We start from the raw sequence: 24,231 nt of genomic DNA, 5'->3' as shown, positions 1-24,231 counted from the left end.
TTATCGTTCATTTCCTGTATCATTTCAGGTCCAGTCAACTGTCTCTCACCAATATCATCCCAGAATAACGGTGATCTACATCGTCTTTCATATAAAGCTTCAAACGGTGCCATACCGATACTCGTCTGAAAGCTATTATTATATGAAAATTCAACCAATGGTAAGGCATCTTGCCATCCCATTCTGAAATCCATCACAATCGCACGTAACATATCTTCTAGAGTTTGAATCGTACGCTCCGTCTGGCCATCAGTTTGAGGATGATAAGCAGTACTCATAGCCAAACGCGTACCCATCGCTTTCTGAAAACTACCCCGGAATTTAGAAGCAAATCTGGGATCACGATCAGATACGATTGAGACTGGCACACCATGCAGTCTCACCACATTCTCAATGTATAAACGGGCCATTTTCTTATAAGGATAAGTCCGCTCATACGGAATGAAATGCGCAGATTTCGAAAGCCAATCAATAATAACCCAAATAGCATCACAACCCTTGGGCGAACGAGGTAAATGAGTCACAAAATCCATAGCAATATGTTCCCAATTCCATTTCGGGATTTCAAGACTATGGAGCAATCCTCCAGGTTTCATTCTCTCGGCTTTCACTTGCTGGCAGACAAAACATTTAGAAATAAACTCAGCAATGTCCTTCTTCATACGTTTCCACCAGAATTGAGGTCTCAATGTCAAATACATCTTTCGACCTCCAGGGTGAGTACTGTATTTGCTACAATGTGCTTCTCGAAGAAGGGCGGATTTTAAATCAGAATCATCAAGAACTACCAGCCGACCATTAAGTCGTAAAGAACCATCAGATGAAATTTGGAATCCAGACTGATGTCCTGCAGATACAAGTTCTTTCGACTTTTGGATCTGAGCATCGCTTCGTTGGGCCTTTCGTATTTTCGATATCAAATTCGGCTCAATTTGCAATGCTGAGACAGTGACAGAATTCCAATTCGAGTGAAAAGTCCAGCCAGAAGTACATATATCCTCATATACCTTGGCGACACAAATAGAAGCTAGAACAGAATCATGAACTTTACGGCTCAGGGCATCCGCAGTAACATTCACCGATCCCGGGTGATATTGAATCTCACAATCAAAATCTTTCAGGAGATCCATCCACCTGCGTTGCCTCATATTCAAATCAGATTGAGAAAAGAGATATTTCAGACTTTTATGGTCCGAATAGATAACAAACTTTTCTCCGTACAAATAATGGCGCCAAATCCTTAAAGCAAATACAATGGTAGCCAATTCGAGATCATGAACAGGATAACGTGTTTCATGAGATTTCAATTGACGAGATGCATAAGCAACCACTTTGCCATGTTGCATCAGAACACAGTCCAAACCTTTACCAGACACATCTGTACACACCACAAATCCTCCGGTACCTGAAGGAATAGTAAGCACAGGTGATGTGGTCAATCTCGTCTTCAATTCAAGAAAACTAGCTTCACATTCATCTGACCAAATGAATCGCTGATTCTTCTGTGTCAGTTGAGTGATAGGTTTAGCTATCTTCGAAAATCCTTCAATAAAACGACGATAATATCCAGCTAAACCCATGAAGCTACGGATCTCAGGAACATTCGTAGGACTTGGCCAATTCAATACAGCTTCGACCTTCGCAGGATCAACAGATATGCCATGTCTCGAAATGACGTGGCCCAAAAATACCACTTTGTCCATCCAGAATTCGCATTTGGACAATTTGGTATACAAATGACTAGTACGAAGAGTTTGAAGTACCAGTCTCAAATGTTCAGCATGCTTCTTTTTCGATTTCGAATATACAATAATATCATCAATAAAAACAATAACGAATCGGTCCAGATAATCTCGAAAGACCCGATTCATTAGATCCATAAAGATAGCAGGAGCATTCGTAAGACCAAAAGGCATAACCAGAAATTCATAGTGGTCATACCTCGTACGAAAAGCAGTTTTAGGCACATCTTCGTTTCGAACACGTACTTGATGATACCCAGAGCAGAGATCAATCTTCGAGTATACAGAAGTACCCTGAAGCTGATCGAACAAATCATCAATACGAGGAAGTGGGTACTTGTTTTTCAAAGTAGCCCGATTCAGTTGCCTATAATCGATACACATTCGCATAGTACCATCTTTCTTCCGAACAAATAAAACTGGAGCTCCCCAAGGTGATACACTCGGTCAAATATATCTCTTATCGAGAAGATCCTGTAATTGTTCTTTCAATTCTTTCAATTCCAGAGGTGCCATGCGATAAGGAGCTTTAGAAATAGGCGCAGTCCCCGACATAAGATCAATACTGAACTCAACTTCTCGATGAGGAGGAAAATCAAGAATCTCATCGGGAAATACATCCGGGAATTCTTTCGCAACTGGAATCTCAGATAAAGAAGACTCCTTCTTCGAAATATCAATAGCGTAGATAAGATAACTCTCATCTCCGCTAGTCAACAATCGAGACATTTCCAAGGAAGATACCAATGAAATTTTGGCTTGGGAACCCTTGCCATAAAAATTCCACTTGGGTCCATCAATCGGTCGAAATCGAACCACTCCATGACACCAATCAACAGTAGCTCGATTCGTCGTCAAAATATCCATGCCAACAATACAATCAAAGTCGTGCATTGGGAGGACAATCAAATTCAAAAATATCACATTATCCTCGTATATCAATACACAATTATGTAAAACTTGCTCAGACAAAATAATCTTTCCTGCTTTTGAGTCGCATGGCAGGTTGCTGAGTTGACACTTAAGGTGGAGGAACATACTGAGGACCTCCTCGCCTTAATCCAGCTTCAGCTGATTTGGCTCATTCAACTACCTCTGCGTAGCTCGTAGACAAACCCGGAATGACAAAAGTATAAATAGCAGGATGTAAACCATTTACAAACCTGTTTTATTTTGCTCTTGCATTCCCAGCTACGTGAGGTGCATACTTCAACAGAGTAGAAAACTTCGAAGCATAATCTGCAACAGACATCGTTCCCTGCTGCAGATTATTGAATTCATTCTCCTGAGCAGTATAATAAGAAGGAGGGGAATACTGTTCCAAAAACTGGGCCTTGAAGACATCCCAAGTGACTTCAATCCCGGTCTCTTTCAATCCAATCTCAGCGGCTTCCCACCAAGATTTAGCTCGGTCCTTCAACTGATACAAAGCAAGTTTCAGTCTCCGAGCATTGGAATACTCAACAATATTAAACAAGTGCTCGATATCCTTCAGCCAGGCCTCAGCTCTTTCTGCACTCTCAGTGCCAAAAAACCTCGGTGGTTTCAAATCCTGAAATCGAGCCATCACCACATCCATGGACAATCCTTCAAATTGCCCAACAATCTTCTCAGTACTGCTACTCGCAGTCTCATTTGTGGGATCCATCTACAAATCAAAAGATGAATATCACAATTTCATATCAATTTCATAATGTCATCATCTCACAGCATCAATCTCATCAGATACTTACTCAAATCAAATCACATAAGACCAAGTAATACAAATAAGTCAAACACATACGCACAATTCATTTGTGCCTATTCAAGTGTACACAAGACTCAATAGAGCATTCCCAGCTATGCTCTGATACCATCCTGTGTGGGGCCCTTAGCTCCTAATCGTTATTACAATGCAATCAGATTAGGGTTAATTAATCACAGCGGAAAACGAGCTTAAATTTTCTTTACGATGAGCCCAAAAATATCTCTTTTATAATTTGAATACTGAAAATAGTATTTAATTTCAAATCATAAAACACGCCCACACGTAATCACAACCAATCACATACAAACAACTCATATCCTCGGGACATGCCCCGGTATATAGATACATATACGTATATACTGGGAACAAGAGATAAACATAAAACCTCAGCCCAAGCTGTGGCTCCCTCCAGAAGTACCCTATCCGGTCTCCTGATATCCTGGAGTATCTGCCATTGTCCACACACAAAGACAACAACAGGCCCCCTTGGGGGTGAGCAAAGCTCCGTATGGAACAACCAATCATATATACCACAGATATCTAAACAATGATATATGGTATGCAATGCATGTATGTCGTGGAGGTATCAGGTCAAATGCCCATCCACTGAGCACATGTCAGAATCAATCGAATCGCTATCAAATCAAATCAATGCTCGAGCTGGCACACCGGCCGATATGGGAATACATGTATGATAGCGTCGAGGAAGCGCCATCAATCCCACATCTCATATCCAATCATATGGGGCCACAATTGTCTATGCTTTACGGGTCATATAATACAGGCATAGCGATTGTGTTCACAAACCCCGGAATCCAATCAAATCATATCAGGGTATCCAAGGATCATAGATCAACGTGCATGTCATGTATCGATGTATGCATAAAATGATGTGTGTTAACAAAACATTTATTTAATACATCGATATCTCAATCTCAATGTCATGTATGCCATATCAAATCAATAAATAGGCATTAAGACACGTATTCCAATCCAATCCAATCCAATCAATTCAACATATATCATATAATACAGATACCTGTCGTACGTTACCCGGTCGCAACATACCTCAACTCTTCGTTTCCAATTGATGCAGCTTGAAGATATCAATATAATACTCTATCTACATCAATAACACATTCATTTCATTCAATAATATCATTCAAATTCAATAATATAAGTTTCAAATATATTTTGAAACTTTGAAAATTCATATCAAATTCAAATCATAACATAATTCAATTCCGACTTCGAAACTTAGTTTCTTGTCAGTTATTCTACCACATATATAACCGACACATAATTCTTCAATCTCAATCAAATGATTAAAATTATCTAATTATAATAAATTGAGAATAATTCACAATAACATCACTATAATCATCTCTTCTTCGTTAAAATCATACACTATTTAACAATCTTCAGTTTCTGTATGATTTAACAATTTATCGGATTTATTCCAAAAATCGACGAATTTCATACATCACCAAAACTATGAAATTTATACCTCAAATCGAAGACCTCGTGTCAACGATCCTAGATCTGAATTCGGTTCGTCGATTGGAAAAACCAATAAATCGCACGATTGAAACGAAAACCAATAACCTTTTTTTTTCTCTCTTCTCCTGTAACTTTCTGAAAGTTACGTTTGATTACTTTCAAAGTATATATATATATATTTATATATATATATATATATATATATATATATATATTATATAAAATAATATAATATATATTATTTAACATTTTAACATCGGTATATCTCTTTGAATCAGTCAAACGATCAAAATTTTCAAAATTCAAAACATGAAACTTCTCTATCTTTGAGTTTTCTATGTCATATCCAAATCTCAAATCATTTGGGCTTCATATGAAAAAGATATGTCACTAATTACCATTTTACCCTTAAAATTAATTCATTATTTTTCAACTTATCTACGAAAATGGCATCAAAATAAATTGAATATTTTTCAACTTATTTACCAAAATGCCATCAAAACTATTTTAGTCTCGAGGTCTCACAAAAATAATCAACGACAAAATTATGAACTCATTCTTTCTTTGCTCAAGTACTAGCAAAAGTTAAGTTTAAGGGTGTTTGATAAGCCCATAACTTGTCATGTTTATATGTCTTAATTTGATATTTTTCAATGATTTGAACATAAATAAGCTAATATTTATATTCATATTGTAGGGGAAAAGAACTCAAAAGAGTGAAGAAAATATGAAAATCGGCTAAAAAGAGAAAGCCGAAAAAGTGAGTAGAATTTGCGGCACATTCGCACTAAAAACTAGTGTGAGTGTGTTACTTTTGCTGCCCAAAGTCGTCCTTGAAATTCTGCATTAGTTAATTTATTTTAGTTTAAATTAAACAAACATACATAGGATATCAGAAAATATACCTTAGTGAATAATTCACTCGGCTCCAACTACCCCTGTATAAGCGGACGTAACTCTTGTTGTAAATCTCTACGCATTTTTTTCGAACCTTCTTCTTCGATATCCGAATCAGGTCCACGACCAGATTACTTGTTCCTCTTCTAATTTGCACTAGAAAATTTAAAGATGATTTTGCGTAGATATAGAACACGAAGAAGGAATCGACTCAATGCTATTAATTAGGATTGCCGAAGACTTCTTGCAAGAATAAAGATGTCGAGAGCATCACCTCTTTTTCTCTTTAAAAACTTTCGAATGCAATTTTGTAAAATAAGAAACAAAATCCTTATTTTTTTAATCTTTTCTTTACTTAATTAATGTAATTAATCAAGTTAATTAAGGATTCTAAATGCATCACATATCATGGCCAATCTTGATTAATGCATATATTTTGAGAATATCATGCATCCATATTATTATTTTTTGTGTGCAAGTTTTTAAAATTATGATATCATGGATATTTCTATATTACATAAATCAATATCATATTTAATAAAAACTTAATAGGCTATATTTTAATTATATTAAAATACAATTTAATTATTAAAGTCCATTTGAACTTTAATAAATTAACATGATGATCTTATACTCTTACAAGGACATGATCTATGCTCTCATTATATTAATATCATCATAATCCCGATCGACGATCCAACATCATCGATGTGACAATTTCAACTTATTTGTTGTTAGGATGCACACTTTAATTTCGGGATCATCAATGTCTAGATAAGGCAGATGTACTCATTCTGACTGTTTTAGCAGTCATGCTCTCAAAATTTCTATAAACTTTTATAAAATTTATTTATAAGCTTATCAATTGATCATATCAAACTTATTTCTTATAAATTCAACTCATATAATTTATTATCTCAACGGGAACAAGTATACTAGTGCTTGTGTGACCCTCGATGGTTCAGGTATACAGCTAGCTATGAGTTCACAACTCTTTGTGATTCAGGACAATTTCTTCTATTCGGGTTTACCCTAATTTGCTCATTCCATGCACCAACATTTGATCATGAGAACATTAGAAACCATTTTCTGATTAAACCTATCGAATTATGGTAAGAGCGTATGGTAGCATCGCCCTATGATTCCCTAGATACCATTGATAGTGCCTGCAAGAACCAGTCGGTCATGATTAACGTATAGTATGGTCCCTTCATCTCATATATCCCGATCGAATCTGCAACCATTTGCTCATCGAGGGCTACATATTAATTCGATAGCTATGTTATACAATCATGAAATATCTATAATGTCATTGCATGCACAACTAGAGATAAACTCTTTCTCTATTGTACATCTCACACTCTGGCAAGAGATTTTATGCACTATTATTTCATTAGATCACATAAGATATCCACACCCGTAGGTGAGCGGCGAATCCCCGACTACTATGCACGGCTCCTACACATTTCGCAATTGCACCCAACCTCGCCATCTTGTGATCCCCGCGGAGTCAGTAAACGAGTCAAAGCACAATCCTATTATGTAGAGCATCAGCGTTGTCTCGGGCTATAAGGAATAATCATATACAATCACAACCATGAACTTTCCTCTCGATGAATGATAACCACTTGGAAAGTACGAAGGATGGTTGTTCGATAAAATCATCGTATAATTACTCATCTGCATGATTGGACATATGTATTCTCTTACCATGATACACGGTACACAACATCACATATGCTAGTCTCAATCTCAAGCGACCTTTATCCTTATTTATTACATTTGTCAATAAATTCTCTAGTCAATCGTTGGCTTGCATGACATCTATTCTAAGAGATATATTGTCCTCACTGTAGATATATCGACTAATCAATCAAAACATGCCACGTAATCAGAAAATATAACGAGGAATGCATGATTTATGGTACCATAACTTAGGTGCGTATTTACATTAAAGTATACTGGTCACTTAAATAGTTTATAAATATCTATCTTATTCCATGAGATTTAAATTAGAAATGTTTAAACCTTACATTATATATGTTTATATTTAAAAATTTATTTTATTGAAGATTTAACTTGTCGATTAATATGTACATAAAAAAGGATAAAATGTATTTAAAAAAAAAAAAACCAAAGTCCTATATAGCGAATCACAAGACCATTTGGCTAATTTTAGGTGCTTTATATCAATCCAAATCATCATAATCCTTCACGGGGTCATGGTCTCATGGAGAAGAGGTTGGCAGTGGAACTTCCACTCCTTATTTTCTTCAGAGTCCGTAAGGCTGATATAGTAAGCCTTAGGTACATGTTCTCCATATATATATATATATATATATATATATATATATATATATATATATATATATATATATATATATATATATATATATAGTAAAATAAAATATTGATTAATTTTTTTTATTTATAGGTGAATTATAATATCAACAAAATATTACATTATTTCCGTTAAAAATAGTGAGTATTTGTAAAAATATTATTGCAATGCAAATGAGAAATTTATTAATTTTTATATTGTAAGAAAAAAATTAATAAAACATATTAAAGAGTGCTTTTTCATATCCATGTTAGAGTAGATGTCTTACAAGCCAACGGTTGGCTAGGGAATTTATTGACTTAAGTGTAATAAATAATCTTTATTTTAATATATTTTAAATTTTTATGATTTTGTTTTACTTTATCTGTATAATCATGCAATCAGCATAGATAAAGTCCTTGATTAAACTTTAATACAAACAAATCGTAATTCGATGTTGAAACTCATTTGTAAATATTGTATGATCTAAATTCATTTCTAGTCGATTCAGCCGCCTAAAACATAGATAAATGTCGCTTGATCTCGAGACTAGCATCTGTGATGTTGTGTACCGCGTTTTTTGGTAAGGGCATAGAGATGTCCAAACATGCAGATGAGTAATCATATGGTGATTATACCGAGCTGCCTTCCCTCGGGCTTTCCAAGTGGTCATCATTCATCGAGAGGATAAGTCCGTGGTTATAATTGTACACTATTAGTCCTTATGACCCGAGACAATACTGAGGCTCTACATGCTAGAGCTGTGCTTTGACTTGTTTACTGACTTCAAGGAGAGTAATCATGTTGCGAGATTGGGTACAATTGCGACACATGTAGGAGCCAGTGCATTGTAGTCAGGGATTCACCTCTCACTTACGGGTGTGGATATCCTATGTGATATGATGAAATAATAGTGCGTGGAATCTCTGGCCAGACTATGAGATGCATGTTGGAGAAAGAGCTCTCCAATAATACATGCGATGCCACTATTTATATGTGTCACATAGTTATCGAATTAATATGCAACTCTCGATGAACCAATAATTGCAGATTCGATCGAGATATATGAGATGAAGGGACCGTACTATACGTTAATCATAACCGACTGGTTCTTGCTGGCACTATCAATGATACCTAGAGAATCATGGGACGATTCCACTAGACGCTCTTATCATGATTCGATGGGTTTAATCAGAAATATGATTTCTGACATTCTCATGATCAATTGTTGATACATAGAATGGGGCAAATAAGGGTAAGCCCGAATAAAAGATTATGTCATGAATCACAAGGAGTTGTTAACCCACGGCTAGCTGTATCCCTGAACCATTGAGGGTCACACAAGTACTAGATCATTTGTTCTCGTTGAGAGAATAAATTCAAGAAGTTGAATTTATATTATGATATAGTAAATTCAAGGAGTTGAATTTATGATAACTAAATTTTGAGAAAATAAATTCAATGAGTTGAATTTATGAGATAGTAAACTCAAAAAGTTGAATTTATGAAATTTGGAGAGAATAAATTCAAGGAATTGAATTTATAAAATTTGAGAATTTAATTTATTAAACTCAAAAAATTGAGTTTATTAAATATTAAGTTTTGGATGTGATAAATTAAAGGAGTTGTTGAATTTATAATTTAAATATTAAATTTAAATGTTGAATTTATAATGGATTTAAATTAAATGTAATGAGTGTATGTAGTATGGGCTCGTAAGAGTACAAGACCAACATACAAATTATTTAACGTTCTTAATTGGACTTTAAAGAAATAATTAATTAATTAAACTAGTTGACTAGATTAATTAATTAAGCCCATTAAGTATTTGATTTAATTAATGGGTTTGTAGGAGTACAAGTCCAACATACTAAACAATTAAAGTTCTTAATGAACTTTGATTATTTAATTAAACTATTTGAACTAGCTCAATTAATTAATCAAGCTCATTAATGCTAATTACGAATGTTAGGTCATAGCTTTATTATAAAAGGTTGTAAATAAGTCATAACCTTAGCCATCAAGCAGGCCTCCATCCTCTTAAACAAATAAATTTTAATTAACATGTTAATAAAAGTTATCAAGAAAAAAAAATTTACACCAAATTATGGACTAAAATTGATTCTTTGAGCCAATGTAACTCAAATTTTGTGAGAGCCAATTTCCCCAAAGCTGAAACAAATTCCCCAAGCCCGGCCCAATTTTAGTAATTAAGTAATAAAAAAGAAAATAAATGATAATCATTCAATTTTCCATTACCTCTTCCGTAACTTCTGCCCAAAAGGTTCAAACCGCCATTGTCGCTTTGACCATCGATTGTGGCCACACTGGTGATTGAAAAAGTTAAGTAAATACATATTTGGAAAGCTCATGACGAGAGCTATCGATGGATATCACTTTTACTAGGTAAAATCGTGACTTCCGAAAAACCGTCGGAAACCCGCCACCTCTTTTGGCCGTTAAATTTTCGCCATACGTCATCATAGTTCGAAAATTTATTGAAGGCTTTTGTTCTCTGGGTCGTAAGCTTCATTTTGGTATATATATCGAGGTACAAATCATTATTGCAAAAATTGTTTAAGGGTTGCTCCATTTTTTGGTTAAATTTGGTATCAATATTGATATTTGTTATATTTTTTTATTGTAGGTACAAGAATTAAGTCGATTAGAGATATCTATCAAATTTTCATAATTTATTTGGACATAATTTCGAAAATTCAGAATTTTATAATTGGATTTTCGAATTTTAATGTTCAATAATTAGGGGTTTAGATGCTATAAAATTATCGTATATTAATTTTAGAAATTTTAAAGCCTAAATTATGAACTTTTGGAATTTAGGCTAAATTGTCAAATATTGGAAAAATAAATAGAACTTGATATGAAATGCATTATTTGCCACATGATCGGATTCTTAGAGAAACCCTTAGGATATTTCAGCGGTAAATTAAGTATTAGTTGAGGTAGGCATGAACTATTTTATTATGATGTTTGTAATGATGTGGAATGACATTAAGTATTTTGTAAAGAGTTGTGGCGTGCCTCATGTGCTTCTGTGAATAATGTGATTGCATTCATGCATTTATTTGAGTTGATACTATTAGTGCATAACATTTCGAGCCTTGACTCCGTTGATTGCTATTATTATTGATCTGTTGAGCTGTTGAGTCCTCTATAGAGCGAGAGATAAGATTAGATCACTCTTGACATCTCATCGATGGAGCGAGTGATAGGATTAGCACATTCACTCCGGATGACTGCACGACGACTGACCGAGGTCACTACCGGACCTTCGATACTACGTGCATGGATGAGCGGCGGCTTGATGTTTTGTTGTTGCATTCCTGGCACGGGTGGCCACTGTTCTTATTGCTGATGCGTTTCATTTGGACTCTGTTTTGGTATCGTTATTTCGTTGTTACCGACACGCATTGTTTGTATTTTATTTTACTTGATTTTATTTCATGTCAGTTATATTTGTCATAATTTTACTGGTTCGTCGTATTGGGGCCTGACCCTTCTTTTATTTTTATGATGTGGTTGTTTTTGATGTCATAGCAGGTTATCCAAGAAGCTTTGACGCGTCTGGTGATGCATCAGGTAACGGTGCCCAGTAGATGGGTTGCCGATTGAGAGTTCTCATATAGATATATACATATATATATAGTACATATATGTGTGTATTATATCATAGAATCATACTTTTGCCATACAAAACTCTGTGTAGCTGTACTGTTATTTTTACGATGTTTTTGATTGATAGTTGTGTGATCGAGCCTTGTCGACTCTGCATGTGTTAGTCCTGGCCAGTGCTGCTGTAGGTTTGTGAATTGATGTTATGACTTTATTTCTAGTATATAAATGTTGTTTGTATTGTTTGGAAATTTTTTGGGATGTCCTACTTATGGGGAGAACATGCCGAAATTTTTATTGGCCCAAACTCTTACCCAAGCCCAAAAACCCAATGCCCATTCCATTAAGCCTTAGCCTACTAGGTTTATGTCCTATATTTTTTTATATCGAGGTTTTCCCTAAGGAGTCATGAGATCGGGACAGAGACAGTAGCGTGAAATTGTGCTATGTACTCTTCATTATTCTTCTGTGTGTCGTGCTATTTGCTTGGTGCATGTGAGCTCTTCTCTTCTTTTCTTCCTCTCTATTCCTCAATTGATATACGAGAGTGTGTGTGAAATTGGAAACTGCCCTCGATTCCTTGTGCTGTCTCGACCAGTATCGTTTCCAGCATTGGTTAAGTTTGCCTACTGTGTGTGGTGAGTTGTGTGCTTATGGGCTATTTGCTTAGGGTTGAGTTGGTTATCAGTAACCGGGGTTTTGATCGAAAAACCTTTGTGGTCTTCACCTTGGTTTACTGCGTATATGGAGAGGCCAAAATCAGTTCATCTGAGCCTCACTTAATCCTAACATATCATATTGTATTGTTTTTGGTTTTGGTGATAGTTGCAGGTCGGCAAGCCAGCTATAGAAGATACGGGATGACCGATGGACACCTAACAGCTCAGAGTATTACTGAACTGAAAACATGATTTGAACTTAAATATGGAAAAATATATTAGAGCACCTACGTGAAACGAAGTTAAACAAGTTTCTTAAAAGTAAGGAATCAGTAACAAATTTTATTACGATTGTATATTTCATAGAAAAGCCTTTTAAATAAAATTCAAACCTCTATCTTAAGTAGTTTATTTCATCTTTTCTGCTTGTAAATTCTCTAATTGAAAGAATTCTTTTCTTTCTTTCTTTGATCTTATTTTGCGTATTTAATCTTTAAGAGATACCATAACCATTGAACTAATATCAGCAGGTATGCTCCACTTATTGGATTGGGGCACATGGTAAATTGTTTCTGTATGAGTCAAGGTTCATACTTCAATAACATGTGTACACGGGTGTCTATCAATGTAAAAAATCTCGACAACGACATGTTTTTCTATTTAAATCCAAAATTACATCACTATCAACCCAAGTGACGTGATATTCAAAAGCATTCATTTGTACAACTTCCATTTTTCGTGACTCGATAAATCTTGGTCACACAGTCTTCTCAGCCCATGGAGTAAGGTGTCGTGTTGAACCAATAGCAGCTTTGCAGTGACTATTAAACAATGACCTAACAAGACTTTGAATTACATCCAACAAAGCAATAACTGGAAGTTCACGTGCAAATACCAACTTTGCATTAATCGACTCAGATCTATTTTTTGTCATGATATTATACCGTGAACCATGAAAATATTCCTTAACGCTTTGTTTTATAGATGTTGGCCTCGAGATATACTGTGATACTTGAATAAGTGTTCCTCATATCATCATAAAATTCAATAAAATCGATGTTGCGCAAGCATTAGCAGTACGCATAAACAACACAAATCCACCTACAACTGGATTTCAGTCTTGTCTTGATGTTTTGTCGGTTCCATATACAATGCCCATGTCGTGCTTGCTTGTATACTGAAGCAAGATCATTGATGATTCATTTATGTTTAACGTAAATATAAATTATTTCATCATCATCTGCTATCAAGACATGCAACTTTTTATAAAAATCATGTCTGTGATGCTTCATTTTCTGAGTCAACAACTGCTATTGGCGATGATTTCCATTTTATATCGTTGGTACAAGTAAAATATCTTTGTATTTACCCATCAAATGTGTATCATTGACTGATATCACTTTTCTCATATATTTAAATCATGTAATACATGTTCAGTACGCCGAAAACATGTATTTGAAGCTGTCATCTGAGTTGACTTTCAAATATCTTGTAGACCCTGAATTTGCTTGCTTAAGCATGTACAAGTATGTGGGAAGTAATTTAAAACTTTCTATAGAATCTCCCCTCACTTGATGTATAGCCCCTCACTTGATGTATAGCAAGGTACTTACCCTTCCATGATTTGAAATAGCTAATCCCAGCACCCATATTATGCATCATTTTTCTTATTGATTTCAACGGAGGAATTTTTTTTGTTGTCCTCTGAAATTTTCTACCAACATATCTGCTATTACAGTCACGCTCGCTTGTCAGTGCCTCTTTCTTCTATTAGCTATGTCAAACTCATATCTCAAATGAAAATTTCATTGCAATATTATGCGGTTATCTTTGAACAGTCTTTTTTGCCATTGAATTCTTTACAACTTCCAAATCAGACTCATCTGTAAAACTATATACTTGCTCGCTGTTAGAATGAATCAACAAAAGATTCTGGTCATCTTGGTCACATGTTAAATGCTGATTTGATCGGGTCTTGACAGTTAGTATTGTCCAGATCGGACCCATGACCAGATCTCGATCGAACCGGCTGGTCCAGTTTTAAAAACACTGGTGTGAACGGGCAGTACAAGTATTCTAAGAATATAAACAACGATAAATTAAATCGAGTTTGGTTTAAAATCAAGCGAAAAATACTCGAAGTAATAATTTGTTAATAAAGCTGATATATTTTAATAACTTTTAACTTGTGTAAACTGGTTAACTGATATAAGGAGAACCAGTTCTAGCTTATATCAGTTCAGTTATCGTGAGAACTGAACTCATATCAGCTAAACTGATCAAATCAGTTTAAAACCAAAAGTTAAGCAGTTAAAATATACAAGATATGTTTATGGATGTTTGGAGACTTCAACTGCTTCTACGTCACCCTTTCTACCACCTCGGGTAGGATCCACTAAAAGACTTTGATTTATACAACGTCTTGTACAAATCCACTCAGCTTAGGACTTACCGTACTGCCTAACTAAACGCCTAGCCTAGATTGAAGGCAGCATTTTCCAGCCAACACTTGTTTAACATCTATGTGTTAAAGACTACATACACAAGTTTTACGTCATTGTGCAAGACTCACTCAACTAAACTCTTAAGCTCTACTATCTGATATATGTGAGTGATAGTGTGTGAGTGCGTGATAACTGAAGAAAGAATACAGCGGGAAGGTGTTCTCACAAACTGAGGAAAAATGACTTCTAAACTAAGCTGATAACATGTTAAAGTGTTCCCTCACAACTGGGCTGATTACTTTTAGTAAGCTGATAAGGCTTTTGTGTGCCATTTTTGTTGACACACTCTTGTTGTTCTGTTGCTTATTTTTCTTCACTGATTTGCATCTTCTATTATAGGCGCGAAGATTGATCATACAGTGAGATTAAATTATTTTATCCGTTGCATTTTGAATATGTTTCTCGAAAAATGTATGTACTTTCCGACAACCATTCTAGAATGTTTTGGCTTTAAACATTGACGCAACGTCTATTATTGTCCTTTGACTGAATAATTGCTTTGGTACCACTGTGGACAGCTGAATTCCATTGAATAAGCTTGTTGTGTTCTGCAACTTATTGTTTCAAAATGATTCTCTGAACTGGTAATAGAACTGATCTTCAGTTGGGCTGGTGAAATCAGTTGACTCGTTAGTTGAACTAATTTAACTCTTTCAGTTGAACTGATTTAACTCTTTCAGTTGAACTGATTAGCTTGGCTCTTCATCAGTTGAACTCTTCATCAGCTGGCCAGGTTTCTGAAGGTCTTCTGCTGAACTGCCTGTCAGCTGGACAATCAGTTGAACTGGTGGTCTTTTGATATATCAGTTGAACTGGTTCAGTTTGGACGATCAGTTGGTGCTTTCAGTTTTCATTCTTCGATACCTTCAGTTACGTTCAGCTAACTGCACACTTAGATAATTTCATTATTAACAAAATAAAAAGTTTTGTTAACATCAAAATCAAGCAAAATTGCAAACATGAAATGTTCCAACAATAACAATGTTCCGGCCTGACTAGTTAAACTGTTATTGTAATATAGACCGGTTCGATCATCGGTCGAGTTATGAAAACATTAATTCACACATAAAGAACTCCAATTCAACACTTTGTAATTCAAAATTATTGATTGTCACAAATAATTTGAATTTTCTTTCACATTTTCATCTTTTTGAGTAGTAGCTAAACTAAGTTCTAAAAATACTGTTATTAGTCTATCAACGAGATAAAATTTGTTATATAAGGTATAACTATGAAAAGAAGAAGAAGGCGAGCTACAATTTATTTTAATTTTTTTTAGCTTCATATGCGATATTTCTGAAAGACAAAGCAAGTGATACCATCTTATAATGGATTGACTTATTATTGGTTCTCAAATAGTCTCGGACTTTAGAATAATATAATTGTATTACTTATATTATTTAGTTAATATTATAATTTATCAATATTACATCTATAATATCTATATTTTTTAGCACAATAATAAAAAATCATAGAATAACTATTTATAAGTCTCTTATTACTCTAGAAATCAAAATAAAAAGATCATTATTAAATGTTAAAATAGAAAATAATCTTAAATAAATAGTTATAAAAATTATGGATAAAATTTTTCAAATTCTGTTTTGAAAAGGCCCAAGCCCAATCCTCACCTTGCGAAATCGAAATCGAACACGCTCTTTCAAGGGTAAAGTCGTCAATAAGTTACTGTCTGTATCCATCAAAACCCTAGCTCATTCGTCGCCTATTTCACTCCCGCACTGCAGCTTGTCCGTCCACTCTGAAACCAATCCATCTTCTGTTCCTGATTCAGCAGGTGAATTCCTTGGGGAACCATTCCGTTGCTCCTCTTGCATGTTTTTGCGAAATTGTGCCTGTCTTCGCTAAACCTAGACCTGGATTTGGGGTTTGAAGGGACTTGGAACGATTTTCTTGATCTGTTGTTTTACTGCAGCAACTTCAGCAACGCCAAATGGGAGAGAACAAGGAGAACGACGCTTACGAAGAGGAGCTTCTCGACTACGACGAGGAAGACGAGAAGATCACCGACTCCGTCACCGCCAAAGTCAACGGCGAGTCCGCCAAGAAGTAAGGCCCTGTTATATTTTAATAACTATTGCTAGCTTAAGATCTACTTTATGGCGCGTCGAATCTCTTTTTATCAATGTGATTGTTAGTTCTCAGTTTACTCTTTTAGACTGTATTTCAGTGTAATGCTGTTATTTTAAGGCAAGTCTGTTTTTTTCCTTCATCTTACAGTGGTGGGTTAGTGTTCAAATTCCACAGATTTTTCGGTTTTTTTTAACTTGCGAGGGACTGATAGAGTAGTGGGATTTGTCGTTTTAGAGTAATTGATGGGCAAAAATCTTCTTTTTTGCAATTAAGTGAGTGAATTTATTTACTTTACTATGTTATCTATGCACCCAGTTATAACTTGTGGCATTCTGCCTCTTCAATTTCAGGGGTTATGTAGGCATTCACAGTTCAGGATTCAGAGATTTCCTCTTGAAGCCAGAACTTTTAAGGGCTATTGTGGATTCTGGATTTGAGCATCCGTCGGAAGGTAGCATGCTTGTTCTGGTTGAGTAGTGTATACATTCGTGCATTTTATCATAGTTTGTAAGATTTAGTGATTGCGGTTACTTTCCACTTACTAAATCTTACAACTGTTTTGCACTGTTATTGGTGCATGCATGCACTGTGTGACCCGCCTTAACTTTTCTTTTTTGTATGCCTGCACCAAATGCTCTGTAGCCGTGTTGACATTATTCTTCTATGTGCTTTTAGTTTATTTATACTGTCTGAGTTCTTGTTACCATGCTGCCCAATCATGAGCTATTTGGTCTATATGTATATATATACGCACACATATTTTGCTTTGTTTTTTTTTGGGGGGGTGTGTTATTATGACAATTAAACTTGGTTTTGCCAAGGTTTTATAATTCGCTAAGCGCTAGTCGGGGGCCAGACCATCCCCTAGGAGGGGAGTGGTTGTCGCTAGGTGGATTCCAAGGTTTCAACATAATAAGATGAAGTTTTGTGTACTAAGGCAAGCCAACAAACCACATTTTTTGTTGGACATTGGTTTATGGCTTATAAAAAGTCTACTTTTCATTTTTTAATTGGGCTTTTAATTTAAATTAAAAGCTCGAAAAAATCCCCCAAAAAAGTAATTTTTGGCCGCCTAAGTCCACTTACCCCCCCCCCCCCCCCAAACAAAGGGCCGCAGACTAGCACTTTTTCGCTGCGGTTGGCCGCGCCTAGGCGGTGCCTTGGCCGATTTTTAGAGAACTGGTTTTGAAAATGTTTTTCATTTTTGCGTGGATCGAAATATATGGTGAGTAGAATGTTGCTCTTCACTTCTGGCATACTTAACTCACGATTTAGTAATATCCACTCTCATTGTTGAATACTAGCTGGTATAGTTCTTTTTATATTGTTTGTTTTGTACCTTTTACCTTCTACAGAAATTGGCACGATGATTCTTTAGCTAACTCTGTTTGTATTCTTATGTTTCTCAGGTAAATCACTTTTAAAGCTCTGCCTTGGAGTAGTTGAATGGTAATAAAACGTTTTTTTATTGAAAACTGAGGCTTCCTTGGATCAAATTTCTTTGGTTCATCAGTGCAACACGAATGCATACCTCAAGCTATCTTGGGAATGGATGTTATTTGCCAAGCAAAATCCGGTATGGGGAAAACCGCTGTGTTTGTTCTCTCAACGTTGCAGCAGATTGAACCTATTGCAGGTCAAGTTGCTGCCCTCGTTCTGTGTCATACAAGGGAATTGGCTTACCAGGCATGTAGTCCATAGCGAATTGTCTTTGCTTTATGTCTATTTGAATCCGTATCTTCTGGTTACTCTACCTTTTATGTTTCTCTCGTTTGCAGATCTGTCATGAGGTTGAGCGGTTTAGTACATATTTACCTGATATCAAAGTTGCTGTTTTTTATGGTGGTGTCAACATTAAAATCCACAAGGATCTCTTGAAGAATGAATGTCCTCACATTGTTGTGGGAACACCGGGAAGGATACTTGCTCTCGCAAGAGACAAGGATCTTTCTTTGAGGAATGTGAGGCATTTTATTCTGGATGAATGTGATAAGATGCTCGAGTCCCTTGGTATGCATGCTGAGATATCTGTGATAATTAGTACATTATGTCCTAGAAACAACACAATGACAGCACTCAGTGCATCTCAGAGGCCAAATTTGTTTTAAATTTACTCATTACCTGTTGCTGTCTCCCCAGATATGAGGAGAGATGTTCAGGAGATCTTTAAGATGACACCTCATGATAAGCAAGTTATGATGTTCTCAGCCACACTCAGCAAGGAGATTCGTCCAGTTTGCAAGAAATTCATGCAAGATGTAATATCCCGTTGCCAGTCCTATTTGAATATTGAAGTCTACCTTGTTTCGGTCGTTCCAGCCTTCTGCAGGAAGTCTTTGGTCATTAATGCAGTGATCGAAGTGGTCTATGCTTGCTATTTCACTTGTGTCTGTCAACCTGAGACATTAGATGGTTAATTTAGGGAGCTTCGGGGAACATGATCGTAGGGTTCTGTCCAGTCCTATGGAAATTCTGTTCATTTTGGGATAGTGTTTCCCTCTTATTTTGGTTGGTCAAGTTCATTCCAGGGTCGTGTGTTTTTTTATTCTATTAAGGAGAGAATTGTCAATGAAAGATATTATAGGAAGGAAATTTAATTTATTTATGTCATCAGTTAGCATAGATCAAAGTTATTTTGATCGGCAGTGGTGACACGAGTTGGTCTTGGAGGTATGGTTAGCTGGAAGAAGGAAATTCAGATGGATCTCAACCTCAATTCTGGCCGTGTTCATCCATCAATTCATTTCATAGTGGATACCATTAATTTCACATGAGCTCTCCTAATATGCTTTACTGTGACATTTCTTCCTTTCAGCCAATGGAAATCTATGTGGACGATGAGGCCAAATTGACTCTCCATGGTCTTGTGCAGGTTAGATCTTGAAATTGCTAAATGTCTTGTTCGTTTCGTGTTAAAGTTTCACTAATTTGACTTCCACTATGGCAGCACTACATCAAATTGAGTGAGCTGGAGAAAAACCGGAAGCTGAATGATCTACTCGATGCATTGGACTTCAATCAAGTTGTCATTTTTGTCAAAAGCGTCAATAGAGCTGCCGAGCTTAACAAGTTGCTTGTGGAGTGTAATTTTCCATCAATTTGCATTCACTCGGGCATGTCCCAGGAAGAAAGGTTTGTGACTCTTACAGACTGTTACTATTTTGATATTTTTGTTTCTTTTTTGAAAAAGTTCTGCTGGCTGTCCCGAAGTTAGTAGTGCATTAATGGGATGGGTTTGATTCGCTCGAGTTCTTGTGTGCTTGGTCTCCAATTTCTGAAAGTTATTCTGAATTTTGGGTTTTGCAGATTGACTCGTTACAAGGGATTTAAAGAAGGGCATAAGAGAATTCTCGTTGCGACAGATCTGGTGGGAAGAGGAATAGACATTGAAAGAGTGAATATTGTGATTAACTATGATATGCCAGATTCAGCTGACACTTATCTCCATCGGGTATAAGTTACTGGCATTCAACCTCAGTTTTAATGTTTACAATGTTCTTCAAGAAGTGCCTTCAATTAGTTTTTCATTATTTTCGAAATGTTAGGTGGGTAGAGCTGGGCGGTTCGGAACCAAAGGACTTGCCATCACGTTTGTTTCTTCTGCATCCGATTCAGATGTTCTTAATCAGGTATTTATAAGTTGTCGATGAATTATCTGTGAATTTGCCATAAGTTGTAGATGAATAATTTGTGAACTTGCTCCTGCTTGATTGCATTTTATGACATGTCCTTTATGCGCATACAGGTTCAGGAGAGATTTGAAGTTGACATCAAAGAGCTACCAGAGCAGATTGATACATCTACATACAGTGAGTTTGTTTCTTTTTCTAGAAAATACACAAATAAGCCGTCTTTCTTTTTGTTTGGAACATATGGGTTTGCATCCATATAATTCACAATGTATTTATGACTGGTTACTTTTATTATATATTTGGTTGATAATATGATGTAAGCTCATAACCCTTCAGATAGTGCCTCGGTCGAAACTTGGCTGCCTTTGTCACACATTTGATATTGTTTTGAGTGCCTTTCTGTCATCACAGATATGTTCTTGTTTGTCAAGAAAAGTGTCGGTCAATCTGTCAAGTGATGATTTAGCTATTTAACTTCTCGATCTACTGCGTTTTGTAGTGCCATCTTGAAGCATGAAGGTCTTGTAAGAGAGAGACTATGATGCAGATGTTTGTGCCTGAGAGAGAGAACGGAGGTGTTGGTTCTCTTTTTATATTTCATATTTGGCTTCTCTGTTAAGTTGACGCTGTTCTCGTCTTGGCCTTCAATTGTTTAAAACATAAATTGGTGCCAATCCGGAGGAGGAGATAATTTCAATTCGAATGCTGATAAAGTTATGATCATCTTGCTTTTGCCCTTTTCGACTTTTGTAGTCCGTCCACTCGTCTTTTAACGTAGGTTAAATCCTTGTGCTTATATGTATCCTAGATTTGTTTTCATTCGCAGTGTTACTTTTGTTATAGAATTTTGATTCGAAAATGTTTCATTCCTGATTGATCAACCACTAAAATTTGTGATGTTAGCTACATGTCTGTTTAGGAAAATAGACTTGTTTAAAAAATACTTTCTCGAATGTATTTAAATGCAATGAGAAAGTTCGTTTTATTAAAAGTAATAATTGATTAAGGTCAAATGATGATATATGAATCCCATATTATTGGCGGATTGTTTGAGATTGTTTTCGTCTATTTTAAAGTTATTTTTTATAAATTTTTTCAAAGTAGGTTTGAAGTAAAATTAGCGGGGGATTGGTGGTTTGAGCTTTTGAAAAAAAAAAATTGATAGTTTTTTTTTTAAATTGTTGCAATATATTTAACTTGCATGATATTTGTTATTTTAATTATTTACGTTATCTTTTAAGATCAAACAATTTCTACTGAATTGACTGTGTAGTTATATAATTATTATTAAATTTTGAATATTTTATCAAATTTTTTTATGACATGAAAATTTATATAAGATTTAATAAAATAAAAAATAAATGAATTTGTTTATAAATATATACATTACGTTAAAAAATAAATCTGGAAAATTAATTTATAAGATAAATAATTTTTAAAATGTAAAATTTTTGTAATATAATTTGATTCTGAATTTCATATACAAATAAAATTTAATATATTTTAAAAAATCTCAAATATTTATAAAAAATTGTGATTAATTGTGGAATTTGAAAAATTTTGTGGGTTTAAAGCGGTTGCCTCTTCGGACGCACCTCGGCAACGAGTAGTTTGAAATTTGAATAGCTCTAGAATATGCTCTAAATTATCGAGTGGAGTTTGAACTTCAGCTACAATTTGAACCGAATCCGAGCGAAAAATAATAAAGATTTTGAGTTTAAGTAGGTCTCTTGTGACACGGTCTTAGATATCTTTATTTATGAGACGGATCAATCCTACCGATATTCATAAAAAAACAGTACTCAGTATAAAAAGTAATATTTTTTCATGGATAACCTAAATAAAAGACCTGTCTAATAAAATACGATCTATGAGACCATCTCACATAATTTTTTGCCATTGAGTTTTGAATCAAACCTGATTACACTTATTCTAGCTCGATTTCGGACCTTAAATTTTTCATGATATTCAATTGGATTGAGTTCTTTTACCTTTTACACCCATATCCATGTATATATAACTCAGAACTAAAGATATCAACTTGGCTTTGACCCGCCGGACCACGCCACCAGCCCTGATAAAAAGGCAGGCTGTGTTAAGGTTTTATCAACCCATTTGAAAGTGGGTCAAAATAAGTTAGCCTGTTTGGGTTATGTGTTGGGTCGGGTCAGCCCATAATTTATGTTATTTACTTAGTTGATATATTAATTTATTATAATTTAGTTTTTAATTATATTTGTCTTTGTATATTTTATTTGCAAATATCGAAAATAATGCAAATATCAAAACGAGATTTTCTCTTGAATAATCGAATATTCTAGAGCTTAACGATGAAGTGAAAAAGCATAAAGATGAAAAAGAATATAATGGTTGACAATAATTATACATTATTTATCTATTTTATTAGATTTTAGGCACTCTTAAATTAATAATATTTATTGTTGAATTATTTGATTAAACGTAATAAAAAAAATATATGTATTATAAAATATGTGTATTTTCCCAAATTTTTACGAGTTGGTCTGCCTGACTTACAAATAATGGTAGTTTAGGTTGGACTGAGTTTTTTCCGACCCACAAAATTTGCAGACCGGCCTCGCTCTGTTTCATGACGGGTTCTTGAGCTAGTTGGGGTCGGGTATGCCCGTTTTGACATCTCTACTCACAACCATCGTGTATACCCTAAATTCGTTCACAAGAGTCTATGATCTTCCTTTACTCGACCAAATATGTCTCAACACATTATCAATTAGCATTTGATAGATGACTTCTAGATCTAGATATATTGAGTCGATATGTACATAATTGATTTTGATTCTAAACAAATTCTAAAAATTGAAATAATTTGATTCTTTTCTTTTTCTTTTACTCTAAAATTAATTTGTATTGTGTAAAAATATTAAATAAAAGTGTGTCTGAAAATCAAGCATTATTTGTCGATGTTTTTGGAGAAAATTGAAATGTGATGGACAAGGGATCCATTGTACGGAGACAAAATAAATAAATATAGGAAAAAGTCTCAATAATTTTGTAAAAGTCAACATTTTGTTTAATTATTTATTCTACACGTTTTATCCCATTCCATTCTCCTGCCACTAAAATTTTAAATATAATATTTTTGAAATTTACTACGATTTAATTCATTTAATATTATATTAAGCTTTAAAAAGTGTTCGAAATATTCAAAACTGCTTTCATAAAACCTTCTTTAAAACTATGGTTTATGCTTATTATTCTATGGATTTTAAGTATTCCAAAGTTATCTTTTACATTTTCATATTTAACCCTTATCTAAAAATTACACTACAAAAATCTTGAATTTATTATTTTAAACATCAACTATATATTATTTGACAAAAAACTTGTGTGAGACGGTCTCACGAGTCGTATTTTGTGAGACATATATCTTATTTGGATCATCTATAAAAAAATATTACTTTTTATTATGAATATCGATAGGGTTGATCCGTCTCACAGATAAAGATTCGTGAGACTGTCTCACGAGA

At 34.8% G+C, this 24,231-nt stretch overlaps 1 protein-coding gene across 3 annotated transcripts; it reads left to right on the top strand.

Annotated features, from left to right (window-relative positions):
- The first annotated feature begins 16,643 nt into the window (after positions 1 to 16,643).
- On the top strand, positions 16,644 to 21,606 carry LOC140807070 (DEAD-box ATP-dependent RNA helicase 15-like). 3 transcript variants are annotated; one of them, XM_073163737.1, is made up of 12 exons: positions 16,644 to 16,797; positions 16,936 to 17,069; positions 17,444 to 17,544; positions 18,607 to 18,779; positions 18,872 to 19,103; positions 19,233 to 19,351; positions 19,909 to 19,965; positions 20,041 to 20,225; positions 20,400 to 20,544; positions 20,639 to 20,722; positions 20,839 to 20,902; positions 21,225 to 21,606. In XM_073163737.1, the coding sequence occupies exons 2-12, from the start codon at positions 16,954 to 16,956 to the stop codon at positions 21,233 to 21,235; spliced, it is 1,287 nt and encodes a 428-aa protein (XP_073019838.1). In that variant the 5' UTR covers positions 16,644 to 16,797; positions 16,936 to 16,953; the 3' UTR covers positions 21,236 to 21,606. The 3 variants fall into 3 exon arrangements, with proteins under 3 accessions (XP_073019838.1, XP_073019836.1, XP_073019839.1); XM_073163735.1 differs by having other exon boundaries at positions 16,728 to 17,069; XM_073163738.1 differs by lacking the exon at positions 16,644 to 16,797 and having other exon boundaries at positions 16,942 to 17,069; positions 18,503 to 18,779.
- The last annotated feature ends 2,625 nt before the right edge of the window (positions 21,607 to 24,231 follow it).

Source organism: Primulina eburnea, chromosome 12 (assembly GCF_022965805.1).
Source record: "Primulina eburnea isolate SZY01 chromosome 12, ASM2296580v1, whole genome shotgun sequence".
Taxonomy (NCBI): domain Eukaryota; kingdom Viridiplantae; phylum Streptophyta; class Magnoliopsida; order Lamiales; family Gesneriaceae; genus Primulina; species Primulina eburnea.
This window is presented reverse-complemented; position numbering and strand designations above follow the sequence as displayed.